Source organism: Uloborus diversus, chromosome 6, assembly GCF_026930045.1.
Source record: "Uloborus diversus isolate 005 chromosome 6, Udiv.v.3.1, whole genome shotgun sequence".
Taxonomy (NCBI): Eukaryota; Metazoa; Arthropoda; class Arachnida; order Araneae; family Uloboridae; genus Uloborus; species Uloborus diversus.
The window spans coordinates 100,916,390-100,940,749 of NC_072736.1; the positions used below are offsets into that span (position 1 = coordinate 100,916,390).

Genomic DNA, 24,360 nt, shown 5'->3' on the forward strand with positions numbered 1-24,360 from the left:
AAGATTTTTCTGTATCCGCCCCTGTTTATGATGGCATCTTTTTTAGCTTATGCGAAACAGCGTGGTAAATTAGAGTGGTCCAAAATAAGCCTTTTTATTATTTTTTATTTTATTGGGTTTACTCTCCCATTTGGTTTCACCTATGTAAAAAATAATGATTGTGAAGTTTGAGCACATAATTTTAACATTTAGAGAGAGGTTTCTTAACAGCCTCGAAGTTCTGCGTTTTCCCATCTTATGCTACGAATGTAGGTAGAAATAAAACGGATGCTAGGAAAGGTATGTAATTTCATTTCATGCAAATACACAAAACTTTCCAATCTTTAAAAATCCAAACTTCAGATAAAACGTAATAAACTGGAGTTATAATAAGCGAGCTTGGGCCACAGGGGACATTTTTTTGCAATTGTTTTCAGAAGTGTTTCCAGAAATAAAGTTATTAAACTCATACTTCATACTGAAATAAAAAATATTTTTGATGATTTTTTGATCTCTTATGACAGTGGTGCCAAACATTTTTCTACTTGAGACCACACCTCATATTAAAATGATTCTAGCGGTTCAGAAAATAACTAAAATTTGAAAATGTTCAACATTTTTTTTAATTACATGTGAAAACGAGAAAAAAGGAATGAAAATTAAAAACCAATGATTGATGCAATCATTACTTGATGCATCTTTTTTTTAATTGCATCAGTTTATCAGAAACCAATTCTGAATATTTAGCTCAATTTTTGACGTTCTCATTAAACGTGCTTTTCGATTTGTTGACTTTAAAGAAGACCACGGGCCACACGTATCAACTTCACAGATCGTATGTGTCCCTCGAGCCGCAGGTTGGGTGCCACTGTTCTTATGGTATAACTTTTACACTGTTTCGATTCATTAGTATTCTTTTCGTGAAACATTTAGCGTAAACAAAAAATCTGAAAAGAAAACCTGAAATTTATTCAAAACTCTTGCTTTTAAAAACATATATAAATCAACTACTACGCACAAATTCGAAAAGAGAAAAAAAGGACATTGAAAAAAAAAAAAAAGGTAAGTAATGATTCAAGATTGCAATCTTTGATTAAAAAACTTCAGAAACAAATTTGATTTTTTTTCGAACGCTTTACTAATTCTAAAATTTACCCTATGAATTAAAACAGTACGTTTCAAGTCTGAAAAATACGTTCCCTGATAATTCGATAAGTGGCGTGTGGGGGGGGGGGGTAAGGATTCTGTCATTCCCATACAGCTTGACAAATATGGAAATTAATGCGGAAAAATTTTCATAATCATTCTTTTTCCGTTACTTTTATTTCGATTCACGTTTCTACAAATGAATTTATAATTTATCATACCCATCAGGATAAATTTAATTGATTATTAAATTTACTGACTTCTGGTTAGAAAGTTAACGATGGTGTCGCAGCGGCCAATGAAGTTCTTAAACGTAATTTTCATAATCGACTTTTAAAATGTGAAGCAGAGGCTGAAATAGATCAAATGCTACAGAATATAGATTGCAAAAGATTAAAATAATCTTACTACTTTTATATATGCGAAAGTTTGTCTGTATGGATGTATGGATGTATGGATGTTTGTTACTCTTTCACGCAAAAAACTACTAAATGGATTTTGATGAAACTTCACAATAATATAGCTTATGCATCAGAATAACACATAGGGTAGTTTTCGTCCCATTATGGGGGCAAAACCCCCTTTGGGCGGCAATAAAACACAATTTTAGTATAAATTCTCTAATATGGGGATGAAAAAATACTTGCACATATTAACATTATATGTCCATCGAAAGCTCTGATTTTTCTGCTGAAGATGGCACCTTTTCGAAATTTCTAAGTAGAATAAAAAAACGAGTTATGAGCTTTTTAGTTCCATGTTTCGAAGGCTTTCCTTAACTCAATACCAATATTTAGTGTTATCATCTCAACTCCCTGTCGATAGCGACTATTGTATTGTTGACTATCTTTGCTTTTCGCGACTGTTCAAGGCTTTTCTCAAGTCAAATCTTGAAGTAAGATTTTTGCACAAGATTGGCAAATAATACATGGATTTGGCTGATTTTTTTTCCCATTTTAATGCAACTTTGAGGCAATTAATGTTTATTTTTTTTATTTATTTGTATTGACTGGGTATATTTAATCGATCAGCTGGAATCTAGCCAAACTTTTTTTGTGGAATCATTTCAATAGCTAAGGCATTTGGCATTTTTTTCAACTGTCGCTGTTTTTGAAGCTAAAGACTACGCAGTACTGTGTTCTCTCGGTTTTCACCATGTAACCGAATATCGCCATTTCTTTAATACTTCTTTAAATTTGTTAACACGTAAAATAATTCGCCAACTAATTCGCAAATTCATAAACAGCGCAAAAACTTCCATTACTTTGTCTTTGCACACAATTTCATACAATTGCCAAATTTTTACTGTTTATTGGAAACATTTCGGGTAGCATCATTGTTGATCCCATTTTGGGACGATTTCTACGGTAAGAAGTTATACATTATACAATAATTTAGATTGCCGGTGTAGCGCTGGATATTATGCATTTGATGGAGATCGGGATTATAAGGGAACTGTTTCACTTTATTTAAGAATAGTTGACCTCACTCGAATAGGTTTTGTTTTGGGAATTACCGGGACCACCGTGACAAAGCGCGCGCTCCATTCGTCGCCGCGCGTTCTTTCTACCCGAATTACCCATGACTTCTTTGCAACTCCTGAACGTTTTCGTGATTTATTTTTTGTGATTTTTGGGTGTCTTCTCAGTTTTGCCGACATTTCATTTACTCCCCCTTTCCCCTAATTTTCAGTTTTAATCATACCTTTTGATACATTTAAGGGGACAGACAATTTGAAATGTCGACGAAACTAGAGACAAACAATTTTTTGGTAACTATTTGACCTCTGCCTGTAATGACCATTAACTTAAATCAATTGAAAAAAACTACATCAACGTGAGCGAAGCCGCGGGTAAGAGCTAGTACTGGAATATAACTGTTTTCGAAAGTAACAGTTTTGCTTTTATTCGAAAATATCATTTCAAGTCTAAGTCGTTTCTTTAAATTGGGAGGGGGGTGGGGGCCTTGTTTTGACACATTCCTCAAATTTTGAATAATTGTTTCATTTTGGTGAGTTCAGCCAGACTGCAGGAATTTCGCGCCCATTTGCCTGGTGCTGGCGGTAATGATGCGGTAATATTTGATGAACAAGAGCGCCAAATTCGAATCGCAACGTGATCCATAATTTGTTTTATCAATACTGCAAATGCTTTTGATTTGCAGATTGATAATGCTGCGTTTCGAAAGAAAACGAAATGTTAATGATCCTACTGCATATCCTTCTTGTGCATAAAAAGTAGCATGTGAACAGGGACGTAACTAGAGGGGGGCAGACGGGGCTTGTGCCCCGGGCGCCAGATTTTACGGGCGCTAAACTGACAAAGTAAATGCTCAAATTAATTTTTTAAAAAAAAGAAAAATTAAATTGAATTTTGACATCTTGAATTCAAATTCTGTTTTTCGCAATCACGAATACGTGTATGTAGGCGTGTGTGTTTGTGTGTGGGGGTATGTTTGTTTGTGTGTAGAGGGTATGTGTATGTGTGTGTAGGCATGTGTGTTTGTGTCTGTGTGCTGGCATAAGTGTGTGGTAGTTGTGTGTATGAATGTGTGTGTGGGGGGGGGGTATGTGTATGTGTGTGTAGGCATATGTGTTTGTGTCTGTGTGCAGGCATAAATGTGTGGATAGTTGTGTGTATGTGTGTGTATGTGTTTGTGTATGTGTGTAGGTGTATGTGTGTGTATGTGTTTGTGTGTATGTATGCGCGCGTGTGTAGGACATGTATGCAACCTGGAGACGGCTTTCGCTAGAGGAACAGCATCGTGAGGAGCCGGTCGACGGTGAGGGTGGCGGTGAGAAAATAAAATGATAGGACGCCAAAAATAGTCAAATGAAAGGAAAAAGCAATCGTGATTGCTCAAAAAAAATTATTAGAAGTCCAAAAAAAAAAACTCAGTGCGGGCGCAGGCAGAAAGCTTGCGTGGTTAATGTGGATAAAGAGTGGTAAAGATAGACGGTAAGAGAGTGAGAAGGGCGCAGTAAACAGCATGAAAGTATTTTCTTAGAGTGACTAGTACCTGTTCTTTGGTTATATCTTATTTAAAGAACCTGCCTCTCGGAGGAGGAATATAGGAACAAAGCTATGCGAAGTACAAAACAGCGGAAATACTCAAATGTCATTTTTCTACAATTAAACATCATAAAGCTGCCAACATGATGTCTTCCTCTCATTTACAATGACGAGAGCTTGTCTACCCCACTGGCCTAAGGGAAAATCGTTACACTGTTCCATTGGCCTAGTTTAGTTTACAATTTTTCTCATTTTTGGTGAAAAATCTTGTACTATATAATAATGGAGATTCAATTTAAAGTGCTAGAGACTGCCTATTTTTCTTTAGAAAATACTACGGTATTTAGAGATAAATTTAGCTAAAATGAGAAATTTTAGACTTAGTCTCGACATGTTTTTGCCACCCACACAATATTTCAAATATGCTTGAATCATCTACTTCAATTAATGTGTTAGAAATTAACTATTTTTTACACCTCTCAAATTTTGCTTTGGTACTTTTGATGCATATTTATATTTGCAGTAGAAACTCGTTTATCTGGCTCCCGTTTATCCAGACCTCCGGCTTATCCGGATCAAATTTGTAGAGTCAAAAAATATATTCACTAAAAGGATAATTCTAAATTGATTGCAGTAAGAACAAAACTATAAATGTGCCAAATATTCGCTTATTTTGATTAAATACACAACTGCTATAAGTCGTGCAATAAATTATAGGCATCTAATGACTTACGTGACGTATTTGGAGTGTCAGCCTGACACCACAGTAGCTGAACTATAAATGACCAAGTATTTGCAAATAAGAATCCTATGGAATTTTGCTGCAAAAGATCGTTTTTCGCTACTAATAAAAGATTGCGAATTAATTACTGCTTATTATCCGTACTATCCGGATTTCTGTTTATTCAAATTGCCTTCGGTCCAAGTTAGTCCAGATAAATAAGGTTGTACTTTAAATGGAAATAACCTGAAAAGAAACTTACTGTGTGTGAAAACATGTAATGTTAATATGTTTAAGATTTGTGTTTTTTTAAAAGAGGTTAGTAGAAAGAGTTTTGATTTCAAGCGCATTAGGTATCTGTTTTTCTAAAAAATGTTTTTCAGATGTATTCTAAATACTAGAGTTGGGGAACGTGCGTCCTTTATAAAAATTAGCTTTTTTAATAATTAATTCTAATTATACAGATTGCGACAATTTAAAATGTGTTGAGCATAAAATTTTCAAGATAATGTTTAAATAAGATAATCGGTTCGATTAGAGCTATTGTAAGTTGTCGGATTAAAGTTTATGTACTAAGTAGTAGCAATATTCAATTAATTTCATGTGAGAAACAAAAACAAATAGCCCACTAAATTTTTCATCGGAGTTGAAATTATTTCACACGTTTTTGCGACATATTGTTGAATACTGTTGTTTTTCTTACAAATTTCTTCACAGTAGTATACTATAAATACTTAAAAACAAATAATTGAAAACATTTCTGTTTTATTGCTTTCATTTGAAGTGGTAATTTTAAATTCGCATCTCGATACATTTATTAAAAAAGTAACGTCAAAGAAATTCTGAAAAGATGCCTGTGGTGGGTCTGCGTCCAGGAGACCTCAGAGCACCTACAATCTTAAAATTTTGTACAAAATTACTTCGTGCCCCAAGGATTTTAACCTGGGGTTGTTTACTTTAAATTTCTAATTAGTTTTTTTTAATTGTATTTTTTTAAGCTAAAATTTCACATAAATTGCCTTTAAAGGGATGAAAGATTTCTCACATCTCTTAATATTTCATGTTGTTCCAAAAAGATTTTTTCTGCATCAAATAAAGCTTGTAACAATTTTATCAATAAATTAGAACAGCAGGTATAAGGGTTTCTATTTAAGCAAAAAGTCCTATGCCCAGTCCGGAGCTAAAGAGCAAAAATGTATTACCACAGACCACGAACTTAAAAGCAGTTTTTCAAACGTACAAAACTGCCGTCCGTTTGGCAATGCTCAGGAGCCCCTTTTAGCACCAGCACCTATAGCTGTGCAAGTTGGTTCAAGTTAGTTTGGAACGAGGAAAAATGCTCTTCAAAGCGATTTTTTTTTTTTTTTTTTTGAAATATCATCTCATTTATGCATATTTCTATCAAATTATTTTTATATTTTCGGGTAGGAGTGGAATTGTGTTCAAAAAATTATCTCCTCACTTAAACTCTATTTTCTATGGGTGGAAAGGAGAATTTTCACTTTGTTCGAAACGGAACTCGTAACGTGTTTTTCAATCTGCGTCTTTCCGACAGACGATTTAAATCTTCGCGAATCAAATAAGGTTGCGAAGCAATCTTCGAGGGTTGGTATGCGTCAGCGAGCAGGGGGCAAAATCACCTGATAAAAAAAATAATGCAACAAGTTGTTAATTTCTCCCTAGTGGAAATACAAAATAGTTTTCCTTGAAAAACTTCGTATGTAAAATAATAAATAAAATATTTATTTTTTTTATCCACTATCGAAATTTTACAAAATGCAATCCAGTGATAAAACTAGTGATGTTCCGAATATCCGTATCCGCGGATATCCGAGGAAAAATAAAGATCTGTATCCGTATCTGTTACTTTTTTGACGGATCTTAAACGAATCTTTTCTATTTTAAAGTTTTTTGAATATTTGAATAAAAGACTTTTAAATTCCGTTTAAATTAGGTTTTATTCCCTATTTAAATTATTCAGAAGCCAACGGCCCTCTGAAACATGTTTTTTTTTTTTTTTTTAATTTTTAGTTTAATATTAGTTTTTGTTATTGATTTGATGTTTCTGTTTTTCTTCATTTTGGTTTCTCCCGGCATCCTTTAAAAAAGGTGAGACAAAAGTCTCTATTTACTGTTTGTAAAGGTGTTCCCGTCGCAGTTATTCCGTCGGTCGGAGTAATTTGGGTGGAATGGATCAGCGCTGCATTTATGCTGAAATCAAATGTGAAAAATGATTTCTAGCCTATCCAGTAGCAGCTTTACATTTTTGCTCCTGTATCCTACATCTACCGAGCATCTTAGAAACAATTTTTCATTCTATTTAAGCATTAATGCTGCGCTGACCCGTTCTTCCCAACTCTCCATCAATTTTAACGGAGATTTCTTCAAAGAGTAAATCATAGTCTTTATTATATTTTCGCCGTAGATGAAATTCTTTGAAGAAACAGTGTTATAATAGTGACAAGAATACCTTCCGTAATAAATTTTACACTTGGATAGTTGAACTGGGGAAAAAAACTTTGAGATCCGTATCCGCGGATCTTGACACTAATGATCCGGTTCCGTATCCGTATTCGCGGATCTATACTTTTTTAACGATCCGGCACATCACTAGATAAAACTGCATAAAAACTTATAACTACATGAAAGTCGCCCATTTATATAGGCTTATCAACACATGCGGTCTCCTTATCACTGCCTAATTTAAATTTATATTTTAAAAATAATATGTTTTTTGATATTTATTTTTTATAGGGGGTGGGGGGGGGCGCCAAAACGAGATATTGCCCCTGCTCCAAAATGACCTAGTTACGTCTCTGCATGTGAAAGCATTTTAATAAATCAAATTTAGAAAACAAATAACGAATATAAAATTAACAAAATTTCGAGTTTCAGTGCATAAGGAAAGGAAATTTAGGCACAAAACACCGATTGTGTAGAAGATTTCGGTCGAAACTAAAATGCGCTAAAAGAGTCAACGCAAAAATTGTATGTGGTCATCCAATACTATACACGGACCCTCTTCCCCTGCCAATAAATTTTGAGCGGTGACAGCATAGAGGGGAAGACGTCCCCCAAAACCTGTCAGCCGCTCTACGTAGAGGGGAAGGAAAACGCTACAGCTTTCTCTCTCTCTCTTCCGAAAGCTAGAAATTTTCTGTCTGATGAGTCCTCTTAATGCAATATTTCACAAAAAAAATACTCGAAATTTGGACTTGTCAGACAAAATTTTCTGGGAAAGAAAAGTTTACGGGAGGTTACAGTGACCTCCTATCATGTAGCCCCTGAATGCCTGCTAATCAGGGATGCTTTTTCAAGAATTATTTTAACATTATGAGTTCTATCGAAGCTAATGCGTTCAGCTTTTTTTTGAAATGCTCCTTCTTTTATAAATTTTAATAGAATGGCTGCTTTAAAAACTGAGCTTCAACTATTCCATAAAAACTTTAAAGTTAACTGCTTAGATGAAGCAAAGAAAACTTTGTCGTCAGCCGTTAAAGGAGTTAGTGCTTAGGGGTCTGTTTCAAAATGTTGAAAATTTGGTGCGGCTGCTTTTGGGGTGCTCTGCTTCGTCGTGTGAAGCTGAAAGAAGCTTTAGTGCGCTCATAAAGCTAAAATGTATCTAAGGTCGACTATGACACAAAAGCGGTTAAATCATATTGCTTTATGTTACGTTCACAAAAATATCTTGGATGAAATTGATCGCCAAAAAATAGCACGGATATTCGTATCCCATGTGCAGTCTAAAAAAAATGTATTTGGTGGAAATTAATTTTTTTTTCTTATTGTGTAAATATGTAAATCAAGATGTACCTGTTTAAAAATTTTGTCTTAAATGTAAACCCCTTTCTATTTGATGTCAAGTTTTTATCTCATATACTATATATATATATATATATATATATATATATATATATATATATATATATATATATATATATATATATATATATATATATATATATATATATATATATATATATATATATATATATATATATATATATATATATATATATTTATATATATATATATATATATATATATATATATATACGAATTTTTCTTGATACAACTTGAAAACGACAGTGTCAGAATGGTCCCCCCCAATAAATTTCAGCTGACGACGCCAATGATTGTAAATGCATGTAATTTTATAAACTTTTTATAGGGAAAGAAAAGCAACTTTTTTAAATCTCACAATTAAAAACACATGCACACACATAAATTTCTATTAAGAAATTGATTAATTTTTAAAAATCACCCTCACTCAAAATTAATTGCTGAGTGTAATTGGATTAATTTTGGTGCTTTGAGTTTAGAAATAAACTGGCAGTTAGAAATTCAATTTAATATATATATATATATATATATATATATATATATATATATATATATATATATATATATATATATATATATATATATATATATATTTAGTAGTAAAAAATTTTACACATTTTTAAGAAGAGAAAATATAAACTGCACGTATTTTTTCAATATTTAGCTTTTTTTAAGTTTTGTAAAAAAAAATGCAGCAATTAAACTAGATTTTAATTGGTAAAAATCAATTTCTCCATTTTTTAGGGAAAAAAAAAACCTGTAAAAAACAGGTTTTTTCTTATGGCTTCTAAATTTTCAGAAATTGCACATCTCTAGAGAGAAGTACTTTAAAATTCTCACTCTCGTTACACCACCAGCAAGTGGCTAGAATGCTCAGACCCCCTCATTAATACAGCCCCATTCCATTTTGTTGATGTTAATAAATTTATGTATAGAAGTTCAGGACTTGCCACAATATGGGTGTATCTTTGAAATTTCAGACCACATTTGTTAAACTGGTAAATAAGTAAAGGAATCTAAGGCAAAATAGGAAACTTGACTTTGTATTGAAAACAGTGATACAGGTAAATACCATGATAGCATAACTATAGAACTGTGAAAATTTTAAGAATAGAATAAGAATTTTACAAGATCAGAAAAAGGAATTAAAGTAAAAAGGGGGGGGGGGGAGAACCTCGGAGAAAAGATATTGGTGTATTAAAGTTAAAAACAGTAATTCCAGTACTCAGTGACGGATTTGCAGACTTAGGGGCTGTTGCCAATGCATTTCTGAGGCCCTTTTGTCATCACAGAACTAAGTAAAAGATTATTTGTCATGGGCAATTTTATCCTCTTCGGGATCCCTATGGTTGTAGGAGTCCCTTCGCAGTAGCGACATGGTAAATCCTCCATTACCAGTACTATAAGAAAGCATGTTTCAGAGTTTATACAAAACAGTTTTGTTGTAGCAAAGATCTTTAGGCTAAATATGTAAGAGATTTCTATTGCACTATAGCATGTAATGTAATTAGTAATCTCAGAAAATCAACCACATTTATAACATCACTTAGATTTTGAAATTGATAAAAAATGGAACTAATGTCATTATTACCGACATCAACTGTAAACGACTTGTCGTTTTGTCATTTTTGATGGGGTTGCACACTAGCGCTTTAACATTTTTAGACATATAGTTGGGGCAAACCTAATTGGGCAGCATTGTGAAAGCTACACAGATCCTACTCACAGCATAACAACTCCGCCAGGTTAGGTTTGCCCAACTGTAATGTTTTCTACAAAGGCTGGCATCTATTCTTTGATGCGATAACACTATCGGCAGACATACATAGCAACTTGAGAATTTTGAGGCCCAGTTTCCTATGGGCATCTGAAACACATGGCACATAGGTGCCCATGGCTTAATTGGCAACTAGGCTCTTATAATGCGAAATTGCACTCAAAATTTAATTTACCTGAGAGTATCTACACCAAATAGATAATCAAGGGGTCTTTAACATGCTGAATAATCATATGACATGGGTGTTGATAATTTTCTAATTTGAAAATCCTCTGTCTGGGGGCAGGTGTGAACCCACTCAGTTTTAGCCAGGTTCATACCAAAATACATTTAGAACAAGATTTTTAGTCAAAGAGAGTATATTAAGGAAAAAATGTAGATAGAATAAAATTACTGAACAAAAAATAAATAAATAAATAAATAAAATTAAGTAAAAAAAATAAATAAAAAATAATAAAGAATAAAAAGAAGAAGCAAATGTATGCTCTTTAGAAATAAATATACTCACTAACGAAAGTTTCAACATGACTACAGGCTGTTCCACATTTAGGACAACGAAGTTGTCCATCACGTCCATTACCATCATTCCCTTTGGAAGACTTCTTCCCATCACCACTACGATTCCTCATACCAGAATCCCCTCCATCTCCTGGTGGATTGCCACCTTGGCACATTACTTGAGAATATGATACATAACGAAATACTTTAAAATCTATTTTTGTTTTTGATTCTGAATTGCCAAGAAGCTTTGCAACATCTGAAAAAGAGCAGCTACTTTCAAATTCAAATTAGGAAAAAAAAGTTTCAATTGCAGTAATTTTTGTTGCAAATTTTCAGCCAGAATATCTTTGATCATACAAAACCCATAGTCTGAAAGGCATCATCACGACAGAGTAAAAAAAATTATTCTGCTAGTCCTGAATCCTTAGATTTTTCTTTTATCCAGGTATATAGTAAAAGCAGTGTGTGATTTCTATTCAGATTCCTACGGGCATCTTAAAGTTGTATATAAAACACATATTCATCCAATTTTTTGCCTTACTTAATGTTATGGACTACTTGCAGTGAATAGTATCGATGCAAAGAAAATTTTAATGTAGTTTTCATGATTTTGCAGATTTTAGATCAAATTAACAATTTTTGTAACTAAAAAAATATTCTATGGACTCCAGGTTTTCCCTGACTTCTGTGAATACAATACGGTACAAATTACAAATGTGATGACCAGCAATAGGATCTGGGCCCAGCTAGGCTGGTCCTAGTCAGCATATTAGTCCCCAATGAAGATTAACGCCCCTCTTAAACAGGACCTGAAAATTATATTGCCTGACATGTCCGGGGCATGTAATAATTATGATCAGGCATGAATCTTTTACCCTTCCATGTCTGACTGGGCATTTAATTATTATAATTTTTTAATTAGGGTATTAGTAATTTTAATGACAACTTATTATGTAGTAATTATAATTATTTACTTTTTTTATGTTTTTATATTGAAATAATTCTTGATTCAGATACAAAGCTGTTTAATTAATTTTTGTCTGATTCATAATATATGACAAATTTAAATATCTTCATTATTATACGATAAAAAAACTAGGCACATAAAAATTTTAGTTAGGCATGTATTCTTTGGACAAACATTCCTGGCAGAGCATGCAAAATTTTAAAGATTTTTCTAGCGCTGCTCTTAAAGCTGTCTACCTGCTTACCAGACCAACCTACAAAAATTAAAAATCCTGCAACTATTTTATCGACACATCATAATCTCAATAATAAATATCTAACTTTGAGTACTAAAAATTCTAATCAACATATATTTTACAAAATCGCATTGAATACTGAGGAAAAAACAAACTCTGCAATCTTTACCTGAGCTAATTTATTGATGCTTCACATCCCTTATATGATTGAATAGATTTCACTGATTGTTTATTCTTGAATATATATTTTATTAGCATCTTTATTACAATTATGGCTATTCTGCATACAAATTTGAATGATTCTTCAATTTTTATTTAATGCATTAGCATTTTTCTCATTTATATGAGAAGTAACATCTCCTTTTCCTATATAGGCAAAAGAAAAATCCCAACAGCATAAAGAGCAAAATGCAAACTGTTGACCTTTTCTTGATTCTATAATGAAAGGATGATCAACAGTGTAAGATTTTTAAAGATAGAATTATATTTTCTGCCAGACATCATTAAGTTCCACCACAATTCAAAAATTTTCTGAGGTTATTGTAATGAAATAAAAAACAACATACAACATAAGCATACACATCCAAGAAAAATTCAATCAAGCACATATCGCACCTGCTGATACATGCATCTAACAAAAATTTAGAACATCCATGATGTTCGCGGTAGCTAATGTAAGAGCACCCTAACACATTTGCAAGATGCCATCAAAGAAGTGCCGTCAGTGAACGTAGAATCTCGCCCTCGCTATAAGTGCCACGAATTTCAAAAACCATCCTGCCAGGGTTTGCCGATATATATCAGTCGATAAATATCATGATATATATCACCATATATATCCAATATTTTGAAAATATCATATTTTGATGCTTTGATATTTTCGACATTTATTTTTTCAACTACGGTAATTTCAATATAAAAATTGTATTAATTAGTTTTAATATTGTTTATTTATCATTAAAAATAACCAAAAAGTTATCTACTATATTTTTATGACGTATAAATACATCATTAATATAACAAAGTAACATAATATTCCTTTTATATTTTATATTCATAAAATTATTAGAAAATTATTAGTAATGTAACAATTTTATACAGATTAAAAGTGCCTAGCCAAACATCAAATGTTGTTCAGAAAAAAAAAAGAAAATGTCTTATGACTGTGCATCGACTAATGCATATTTTTTAGTTCTGAACTATAGAACTGAATAAGTAAGGACAAGAGGGTAAAACAGCTAATACTAAATTTACTCCATTAAAATCGATAAAAATGTAAAATAAAATATTAGATATAAATAATGAAAGAAACATTACTTTCAAGCCTACACATTGCAAAAATAATATAAGAAAAAATAATGAAAGAAACATTACTTTCAAGCCTACACATTGCAAAAATAATATAAGAAAATTAATACAGAGTGATTAAAGATTCATTTACTATTTTAAAGACTAGTTTGTGCTGATTGAAAATATCAGATACGTATATATCAAAAATTTTCCGATACATATTAAAATATTGGATATCTTTGAACCCTGCATCCTGCTGAGCGAAAAGATTTAGATTCAATAATAAAGAACAATGTTGTGTTTGGAGCCGCCACAGAGTGTTCTATAGATACAGAGCGATCTATATTGTGTCATGTTGAATAGCGATCATTCGAAGGACAAACCAATTGCTGACTCAGGGCAGATAAAGTAGGTCATGGTCCATAACGGAAGAAAATCCAAACCTGCCCACATTCTTTCGATTACAGACGGAAAAATAAGGGGAATCCCGGAAAAAAAAAAACACAATCTGGTAACACCGAAGACGCGGCAAAAGCCCGGCATTGCCAGGCATCCAGAAAGTTGGCAAGTCTGCCTTACTCATTACAACCTCTTTTGGTAAACTGTTCCAAGGGCCCACAAACCTATATATATATAGTTTTTTTTTTTTTTCTAATTTCCAGATTAGCTTGAGACTTGGAACAGCTTAAAACCAATGAATGACCCCTCGTACTGCTTTCCATGCAAAAATTTAACCCATTAACATCTTTGATATTGATAAACTTAAACAACTGAATCATGTCCCCTCCGACTCTTCTTTGCTTTAGGCTACACATATTAAGCCTCTTAAGTCAGTCATCATAATCTAAATCTGAAAGTCCCCTTATTAGCCTAGAAGCCATTCTCTGACTCCTTTCAAACAAAGAAATATCTTTCTTGAAATAAAGAGACCAAATCTATAGTGCCTAGAAAGAGTAGTGTGCCGATCGACGGGGAAAAAGTGAGGTCAGATCTGAGGAAAAACCAGATGGCGCTGCGTTCGAGGTGTACGTTATGCTCCTCAATCAGACTCGTTTTAAATCAGCGATTGCATGCTCATTTCGCAGTTTAAAAGCCCCGTTTTTCGGATTGAACTTATTTCTGCGCAAAAGAAAATTCTGTAATAAGTGCTATTTGTTACATGGGTGTTCATTTATTTTTTGAAGAATATAAAATTACCTTATGCTAATTTATCTTCAATGAAAATAGTAGACTATAAGGGGCCATTCATTAAATATGTAAGGGTCCCGAGGGGGAGGGGGGTTAGAAAAGCCTCTACGTACCTTTATGGGGGGGGGGGGTCAAACTCATTCTTACGTAATATTTTCCAAGTCGGTATTTCACATTAGAAATTGCGCGGTCAAATAGTGATTTGGCAGAGATTATGTTCCATTTGCGTATGGAAGGTAAGAAACGTGTTAGGATAAGATGTTTTTTTTATTTGTTTTACAAAGAATGAATAGTGTAAAATATAATAAAAGAGTCGCATTATGTATGGCATGTTTTATTTTTAATTAATATTACATCAAAAAAAATGTCAAAAACATTCAGTTCAGATTCTAACTTTTCATTAACTATTTCTTTACGCAAAAAGTTAAATTTAATAATGTGAATTTAATAATGATTCCAGTGATATAACGATTTCAAGATTTGTTAGTTTCTCATTTTGAAAAATGAAATGGAATCTTACGTAAGAATAGGGGGGGGGGGTGAAAAATCTTACGTACCCTTACAGGGGGGAGGGGGTTCAAAAATTGACAAAATCATCCTTACGTAATTAATGAATGGCCCCTAAGTATTCAATAACTGCGCGTCTCTTATTTCTCTACTAATAATAAAGCTGAAAGTCTCTCTGTCGGGATTTCTGTCTGGATCTCTGTGACGCAGACAGCGCCTAGACCGTTCGGCTGATTTTCACGAAAATTGATAAAGTTAGTTTGTAGCATGGGGGTGTGCACCTCGAAGCGATTTTAAATTCGATTTTGTTCTTTTTTTATTTCAATTTTAAGAACAGTTTCCGGAGCAAAATTAGTAAATTACGAAATTATAATGACGTGGAACCGTAACGTGGGAAGAGCGAATGAACATAGCCAATTGGCGAGGAATTCATCATCCATTATTTGTAAATATACAAGCTTATCAAATGACCTTTAAATTTTCTCCTCCAGGCAAAGTCCTGTGGGTACCGCTATTTTCAAAATAAAACAGCTTCGAAATTCTTAAGCTAATTAAAATTATCAGGGCTTCTCAGTCTGAGTCGAAGAGTCGGAGTCGCTTGAAAACCTACCCACTCCGACCTGTTTTCTTTTTAATTTTCAAGGATTTTCCTTACATTAAAAAAAATAATAGAGTCACTTGCTCCGATCACATATAACATACTAATTTGCAAATAACTGCAATTGGCAAACAGCTGGCTTGATTATTTGTTGAATTTTTGGTAATACTTATCAACGTCAAACTGCTAGTTTGCTTATTTTTATAACGTTCTTTAGAACCTGTCAGCAAACGGTTTCGTTGTCGATAATTATCGAAATAGAAGTGTTTTTGAATCTGACGTTATCATTGTCAAAAAAAAGTATTTATGTATTTTTATCTTTTATCTCATATGTAAAATAGCGAAAGAAATGTATCCTTAAAAACTAAAAACAAATGGGGGAACTTCCTCGTCCCTCTCCTTTGTCTAACATTGCTTATGATAGCTTTAAAATGTTCTTTTAAAAGGAAGTGCAGCTTCTGAATCTCCCTACCCTTAATCAGGAAACAACATGACAGTGCTAAAATTAAAAAAATCTAAATAAGTAGCGATAAAAAGAACATTGTGATACATGTTTTTGGACGCAAAAAATATTTTCCCGTTGTCGATATATGAGATTTGCCTATGGGAATTTTAAGAAAAGCGAGTCTCGTTGTTACAAATTTAGCGAGTTTCGATGGGGAAAGACATCTTTCTCACGCTCTGTAGATATGGATGTCCTGCCACATGCAGACGAGGAAATCGTCTGTGAGAAATTGGTACCTTCAATCCCTCGCCAAGTGTTTAAATTTGCCACTTTTCTTAAAATTTCGGGAGACGAATACTTTTTATCTCGATAACGGGGGACGATAACAAAAATAATTATCAATTTCGTACAAGATTTTAAAAGGCTAAAATTAAAAAAAAAATTTTTTTTAAATATAACTTACGTGCTCGTTGATTCCGTTTGTCCGAAAGTCGAATGGTCGGTCGCTAACAATTACCAGGCGTAGCGTTGCTGGAGATTTCCAACCTATTCTCCAAACCTATAAACTGTAGAGGTGATGCTACCATATACCGTGCCCAAGTCGGGCTCTTTCTCATTTAGGGGCCTCATTGACTCAGGAATCGCTCCATTCTGCTTTAAACTCACGCTGGCTACATGAATGGGGCTTGAGTCTCCCAAGTGGCATTAAAAACAACAACAAACTGCGCCCTAAGCCATCTCGATTGATAATACATTTCCCTTAAAATATAAGTATCAAATTTTCAGTCAATTGTGTAAAATTTTGTTTTGAAAACATCCTTGTCTTTGTGTCTACTTCAACAATGATCTTTTTATCGTCAATATTATTTTCCACATAATTTTCATTATCTACAAAAACTACAATATTTGGAGATTTTTTAAATTTCATACAAACCCAATATTCGTTAGGCAAATTAATATGAACAATTTCATTTATAATAGATTTATACGTGTTTTATTTTATACTGCATAATTCCTGATGGACCTTTTCTTTCGTAATTTTTTAGTAAAGTATGTTGGCAGACTTGGGAAAATTGTCAGAGTTGCCTCATCTTTAAAAAAAAATTTTCCCCGAGGAATTAAAACTTCCTCACCATTTATAATATGCTTAAAATGCGTTTCAATAAAATGTTTTTCGAAATGCAGAGCACAAATTGAGCAATATTTATCAGAAACTTTATCTAACCTGGGAATTAACGAGTTCCACTTTAGTTTTTCTTCATCTGCTGGAGCTTTAAAAAGCGTAACTTTTTCCTTGCATGTTTTAATACCCACTTTTGCACCCTGGTACAAAACAAGATGAAGCTTTATTTCTTCCAATGTTCAACTTTGATGCCTCCATTAAAAGTGGCATTAAAAACAATAAACTGCGCCCTAAGCCATCTCGATTGATTATACATTTGACTTAAAATATAAGTATCAAATTTTCAGTCAATTGTGTAAAATTTTGTTTTGAAAACATCCTTGTCTTTGTGTCTACTTCAATAATGATCTTTTTATCGTCCATATTATTTTCCACATAATTTTCATTATATTCAAAAACTACAATATTTGGAAATTTTTTTAATTTAATACAAACCCAATATTTGTTAGGCAAATTAATATCAACAATTTCACTTATAATAGATTTATACGTGGTTATTTCAGTTTCCATCTGCGGAAATATCAAGTTTTATTTTTTTCAAACAGGGAACATTTTTCTTAACTGCATAATTCCTGATGGACCTTTTCTTTGCTATTTTTTTAGTAAAGTATGTTGGCAGTTTTGGGAAAATTGTCAGAATTGCCTTATCTTTCAAAAAAGTTTTTCCCCGAGGAATCAAAACTTCCTTACCATTTATAATATGCTTAAAATGCGTTTCAATAAAATGTTTTTCGAAATGCAGAGCACAAATTGAACAATATTTATCAAAAACTTTATCTAACCTGGGAGTTAACGAGTTCCACTTTAGTTTTTCTTCATCTGCTGGAGCTTTAAAAAGCGTAACTTTTTCCTTGCATGTTTTGTACCCACTTTTGCACCCTGGTACAAAACAAGATGAAGCTTTATTTCTTCCAATGTTCAACTTTGATGCCTCCATTAAAAGCCTTAAACGCTGTTTCATGAAATATTCACAAAATAAAGGTAAAAAGGAGAAACGCGGAACTAAATTGTAACAAAATCCCGCGTCTACTAATATAAACACCGCGAAATTGAACGTACATCTCGACCGCACTGCCATCTAGCGGTTTTCAAACAATTTGTCTTCAAGAATTGCGGGGAAAAAAGCGCCGGTCGGCACACTACTCTTTCTAGGCACTATACCAAAACTGAACAGTATACTCTGAATGAGGTCTCACCAAATTTCTATATAAAGGCTTTACATACAGTCGGACCCCGATTTAACGAATTCATTGGGACCGAAACTTTTATACATTAAATTGGGGTTATTCGTAATATCGGGATATGAAATTAAAAAAAAAAAGCATTTACCTTACCTAAAACCTTTAATAAGCAACTGCGCAAAAATATCCATAATTAGAAAGTGTACACTTTTTATTCAGCATTCCACAACTTATTACATGCTGGTTAATTTGAAACTTAATGTGTAATAGATGTTTGAGAATTTCATTGATACTTGACTCAAAATAGTTTGAGATTTTATAGATTTTATGGAGAGAAGAAAATACTGTGTCTTTTGCAGCCTGCAGCATGAGATATGTTTTTAGTTTAAAGGCCATGTAAAGCATTTGAAAAAGTAAGTTTTAATGGGAGTTTCACTATCACTTCCTGCATCAGAATCACTATTTGTTGGTTGTCCCCTCACTCTTCAAAAATTCCAAGAAAAGTATTTTTTCTGCTTCGGACAATATGGATTTAACGTTTGAAAACAATCAAATATTCCCTAACTCAAATTTAAAAAAAAAAGGCTGTTAAAATAATTTGTTATTTCAGGGTTTATTATTTGGTAAATAGGTGTTTTTGCTTTCATTTTAGTTGGGGGAAAAAGAAAAATTCGCTAAATCACGAAATTCGTTAAACAGAGGTTTGTTAAATCAGGATTCGGCTGTACTTCAATTGAAAAATATTGATGCCACTAAAGAAGCAAAGAATGTGCTTTTAACTACATAATATAATTGTGAATTTACAAAAGGAAAAAAAAATCATATTAATTACCTACTAATACTTGATTTCCTACACATAGACACACCAAAGATTTGATATAAAAAAAAATGTGCAAAATGAAATAGCTTACATCTTTTTGTGAAATGAGACACAGCTCCTCTCCTAACTATGTGAATGCCACATGAAAATGACATGCTACAGACAGCACTAGTCCTTTTTAAATGAAAATGCACCTAAAAATATTTCACTTATTAATCATATAAGAATTAACAAAATAGCAATCAGCTTAAGCATGAGCATTACTGCTATACCCAAAAAAAAAAAAAAAAGAGTAACTTACCTAAATTTGCTTGAACTGTATGAAGTATTTTGAGTTCCTACTCAACAATCTATTAAAAATAGAAATGCAATTACTGTATTTCAAATACAAAATATCAAAGAAAAATCAAGTACAGTCATTATTCTGTTTTATATCAAAGCTATCTAGTCATTTAGTCAATTCAAAATAAGTAGAATAAAGAAAAGCAGTTTTATAGTGCATAATGAAAAAGGAAAAAAATACATTATTGAAGCTTCAAAAGACATGTTTTTAAGTCCTGAGAGCAGGATTGAGCAGAGAGAGAAGCCCTTCATTTCTTAAAAGCAACGGTTTTAGGTCCCGTAATATATTTTAAAGTAAAATACTGGAAGGTTCACGCAAAGCGTGTGATTTGTCGTCGTAGTGTGACCGCGGATCAGTGCTTTAAGTTTTCCTAACCAAATGATAAGAAAGAACCGTTTGTTTCTCGGCTCAAATCCATCTGAGTTTTGGCACCAATGTCAAGAATACTTTAAGGATTATCTAATTAATCAGTACATTATTAAAGGAAAAGATGATGGAATTTAAAGACGAAACAAATTTTATTTTCGTCCAGATAAATTACAACGGGGGTACTTCTGTACCCAAAAGATGATTGCAGTGGAAGGTCTTGATCTTTGATGGAAAGAACAAATTTGGCAATATATGAAGTTAAAAAAGTTTTCATTCAAAAGATCGACCGCTAATGGGTCGGAGTTAGCTTCGCTCAGTGATTGGCTAGATTACAGTAACGTGGTGGCTTGGCGACTTTGGCTATAAACAATAGAGTTGCGTGATCATTTGTTTACATTTTAAAGCTACTGTTAATGTAATTTTATTGTATTTTTTGTTTATTTGGCGAAATATTTCATATTGCAAGGAATTGTTTTTCGTTTAAAAAGAGTTTTTAGTCATTTTAGTTGAAGAATGTATTTATTTTACATCGGGAGAGGGGGTGTGATTTTCCCTTACTCAGAGAACTGTTTTTACCTTTATCAGTTTCCTAAACGATATCCTTTCGATTGCTTTATTCTTTTTCATATGGGGGACGTTGCAGCGGGATTTCCTGTTTGTTCTAGATGGGTAGTTAGATTTTTAAACTTAATATCTGAGGACGCTTTTTATCCTTTGAATATGGCTGAAGGAACAAGCCATCAAGTATGGGAGAAAAAATAGTTAATAAATCAACTGCTCAGTGGGCATTTGATAAATCAAGTTGTAATATACGCATTCTGACATCATAGCAGCTTAAAACATTTTTTTAAAACTTTTTTTACAACAGAACGGTTTAAACACTTGATAGTTTATTGAAATTTTTTAACTTTTCAATTTACAAAGTTTGAACAGAACAACGTCTGTCAGGTCCTCTAGTTAGGTAAATAAATTGCACGATTTGTATTTTTTTTAAAAATCTTTAAACAAAATATGCGTTGATCTTTTGATTTTTAAAGTTCTGTAATGTACATCAAACTTGTGATTCATTTGTAGTTACTGCAAAATACTTTCCATGTTTAAGAATACGTGATTTTAACTTTAGTTTTTTTATCTATCGTAGATAGCTATGACAATGAGGAAATTAATTTACAAGAATTTATTCTTTGTTTAGTAGTAGTACTACTAACTACTTATAGGCCAGTGGTTGGGGAGTGAAAAAAGGTCGAATACGGAAGTAATTGGTGGAAAGCTGGAAATTGTTTTAATTTATGCCGTATGGGTCTGTAATGACCATACTAAGTTTTCCCCCTTCTACTAAGTGAGCTTTCGCCACAGCGTCCAAATTAGTGCCAAAAAACACCTGTTTTTTCATTAGTGTTACAATATCTCAAAAATGGCTCTTAAAACGACCAAAAATACGTAGAGGTTTCTTGTAGAGCACAAAATACTGAACAAAATGAGTACCTACAACCTGCATTTTTGTTAAATATTAAGCTCACAACTCTATTTCAAAAATTGGCTTAAATTACTAATTAAGCGCTTAAAGCCAGAACGCACCTCGTTCCTACGCTCCCTAACGTAAAAAAATGGCAGGAAAACTTTATTATGTTCATTATTGTAATAGAAATATATCGTAGGTGGAATAAAGGTACGAATGAGAAGGAAGGAAGTTGAAAGTAAGGAGGGAGGGGGGGAAACGCGTATCCAGGTTAATTATGCTAACCCCTTCCCACTCCCACCGGCTCTCCCTTTCTCCACTGAAATACCTTCGTTCCCTCCCTTCCGTCCACTCACCCCTTTCTTAGAGGCCGAATAAACCTTTTTATGCTGATATTTCTCCCATTTGCTAAAAATTCCGGAGGGTGGTTTCTTAAAATCGAAGTTTTAATGCATTTACAATGGGAAACTATTATACAATATATTTAAAAAAACAGCTTTTATGGCTAAGAAGTTGTTTAATTATATCACCCTCTCAATACTTAACGATTCGTTTTGACACAATAACCATTTAAAAAAACTAAAAAAGCGGGGGACGACATATTTACCGTTAAGTTTGTTATAATCTTTTATAAATTCTTCGTGGATTTTCCTCGAAATCATTTAAAACCTATCATTCAGATACAGTAATGTTCTTTTTTTTTTAATGTACATAATAGCCAGAATATTTAACTCAGAATATTTAACTGTTCTTGCGAAATAATTTAGCAAGAAGGAATTCAAAATTCTTAATATTGAAAATGAAAGTTCATTGTTGCCTGCTTACATGCTATATCATTTTGAAAAATCCCCATAAGTTTGCTGTGTGATACAATAACTGAAATAAATTTAATCAAATTTCATGCATCTGAAATCAAAAACTGAAGATACGATCTAGTTTATTCTTAAAACGATGTTTGCAATGTGCAATTATGAAATAAAACTCTAGTAAACTTTCCAGCTGCAATATGCAATCGAAAATCTTATCCTGAATAATTGGTAACAGATCCTAAATTATCGACGAACTTGACTGCAAGCGTCGAGATAACAGAAAATTTGGTGTGCCAGGCTTGTAGAGTGAATTAAGATTTTTTCTTAGAAATGGTAACATTGAGGGGAATAAGCGACTTCCGGTTATACATTTATTTTTTAGCTTGAGGCAAGGACGAAGCATCTCATATAGAACACAGGCTTATACACAGGTAGGAATTGCTTTTTAATAACTCATAGAGTGTTCATCTGCAGTTCATCAAGAATCACAAAACAGATATACACTACTGGCCATTAAAATTGCTACACCAAGAAGGCGACATAGTACAGACATGAAATTTAAACGACAGGAAGAAGATGATGTGATATGCAAATGATTAGCTTTTCAGCGCATTTAGACAGCGCACGCGCCCGCAGCGACACCTACAATGTGTTTAAATAAGGAAATTGTACAGACATTTTCCCACGTGCTAATTCAGTTTGAACGTTGCTGCGTGTTGGAAAATTGTTGTGATGCCTCGTGTAAGAAGGAAAAATGCGTACCAGCACGTTTCTGCCTTTGATAGAGGTCGAATTGTAGCCTACCGGGTTTGCGGTTTTTCCTATCGCAGTACTGCTGCTCGCCGTCGGTCGAGATCCGATGATAGTTAGCAAAATATGGAATCGATGGGTTCAGGATGGTAATACAGATCATCGTGCTGGTTCTCAACGGCCAGTAATCACTAGAAGCCGAGAGGACAGGCATGTTATCCGCATGCCCTTCATGGATCGTACAGCCACGTCACGAGCTTTGAGTCAAGAAATGGGATCATTTGCGAGACCACAAGTGTCTGCACGAACAGTTCGGCGACGTTTACAGCAGCATGGACTGTCACCTCGGAGACCATGGCTGCTGCTACCATTGACGCTGCATCACAGACAGGAACGCCTTCGATGGTGTGATCAGCGACGAACCTTGGTGTACCAATGGCGAGACGTCATTTTTTTTGATGAATCTAGGTTATGTTTACAATATCATGCTGGTCGCATTCGTGTTAGGCGACATCGTGGTGAACGCACACTGACAGCGTGCTTTCGCCATCGTCTTACTGGCCCATCCCCTGGCGTGATGGTATGGGGTGCCATTGGATACACATCTCCGTCACCCTCTGTTCGCATTGACGGCACTATGAACAGTCGGCGTTACATTTCTGATGTGTAACGACCCGTGGCACTACCCTTTATTCGAGCCCTGCGAAACTTTGTTTCAGCAGGATAATGCACGACCGCATCTGGCCGGGAATGTGCAGACTTTCCTTGGTACGGAAAATGTTCGACTGATACCCTGGCCAGCACGTTCTCCAGATCTCTCACCAATGGAAAACGTCTGGTCAATGGTCGCTGAAAAACTGGCTCGTCAGCTAACGCCAGCCACTACGGTCGATGAACTGTGGCATCGTTTTGAAGCTGCATGGGTGTCTGTACCTGTACATGCCATCCAATCTCTGTATGACTCAATGCCCAGGCGTATAAGCGCTGTTATTGCTGCCAGAGGTGGTAGTTCTGGGTACTGATTTCGCGGGATCTATTCACCCAAATTTCTTGAAAATTTAATCATTTTTTATTTCTAACATAATATATGTGTCCAATAAATATCATTTTGTTATCTGCATTTCCTCCTGGTGTAGCAATTTTAATGGCCAGTAGTGTAACACCTGGTTTCCCTAAAAATGATTTTTGCAGCGTTGGAAGTGCTTAGTGACCATAATGTCCTTTGCGTTTTGTACAGA

General features: G+C 33.7%; 1 protein-coding gene across 1 annotated transcript in view; it reads right to left on the reverse strand.

The window, feature by feature from the left end:
• The window catches only part of LOC129223764 (ATP-dependent Clp protease ATP-binding subunit clpX-like, mitochondrial), a 70,790-nt gene that overhangs the window by 37,458 nt on the left and 8,972 nt on the right, over positions 1 to 24,360 (reverse strand). Inside the window, 3 exon segments of the mRNA XM_054858123.1 lie at positions 10,986 to 11,234; positions 19,484 to 19,586; positions 19,694 to 19,742. Coding sequence (XP_054714098.1) covers positions 10,986 to 11,234; positions 19,484 to 19,547 — 313 coding nt within the window. The 5' untranslated portion in view covers positions 19,548 to 19,586; positions 19,694 to 19,742.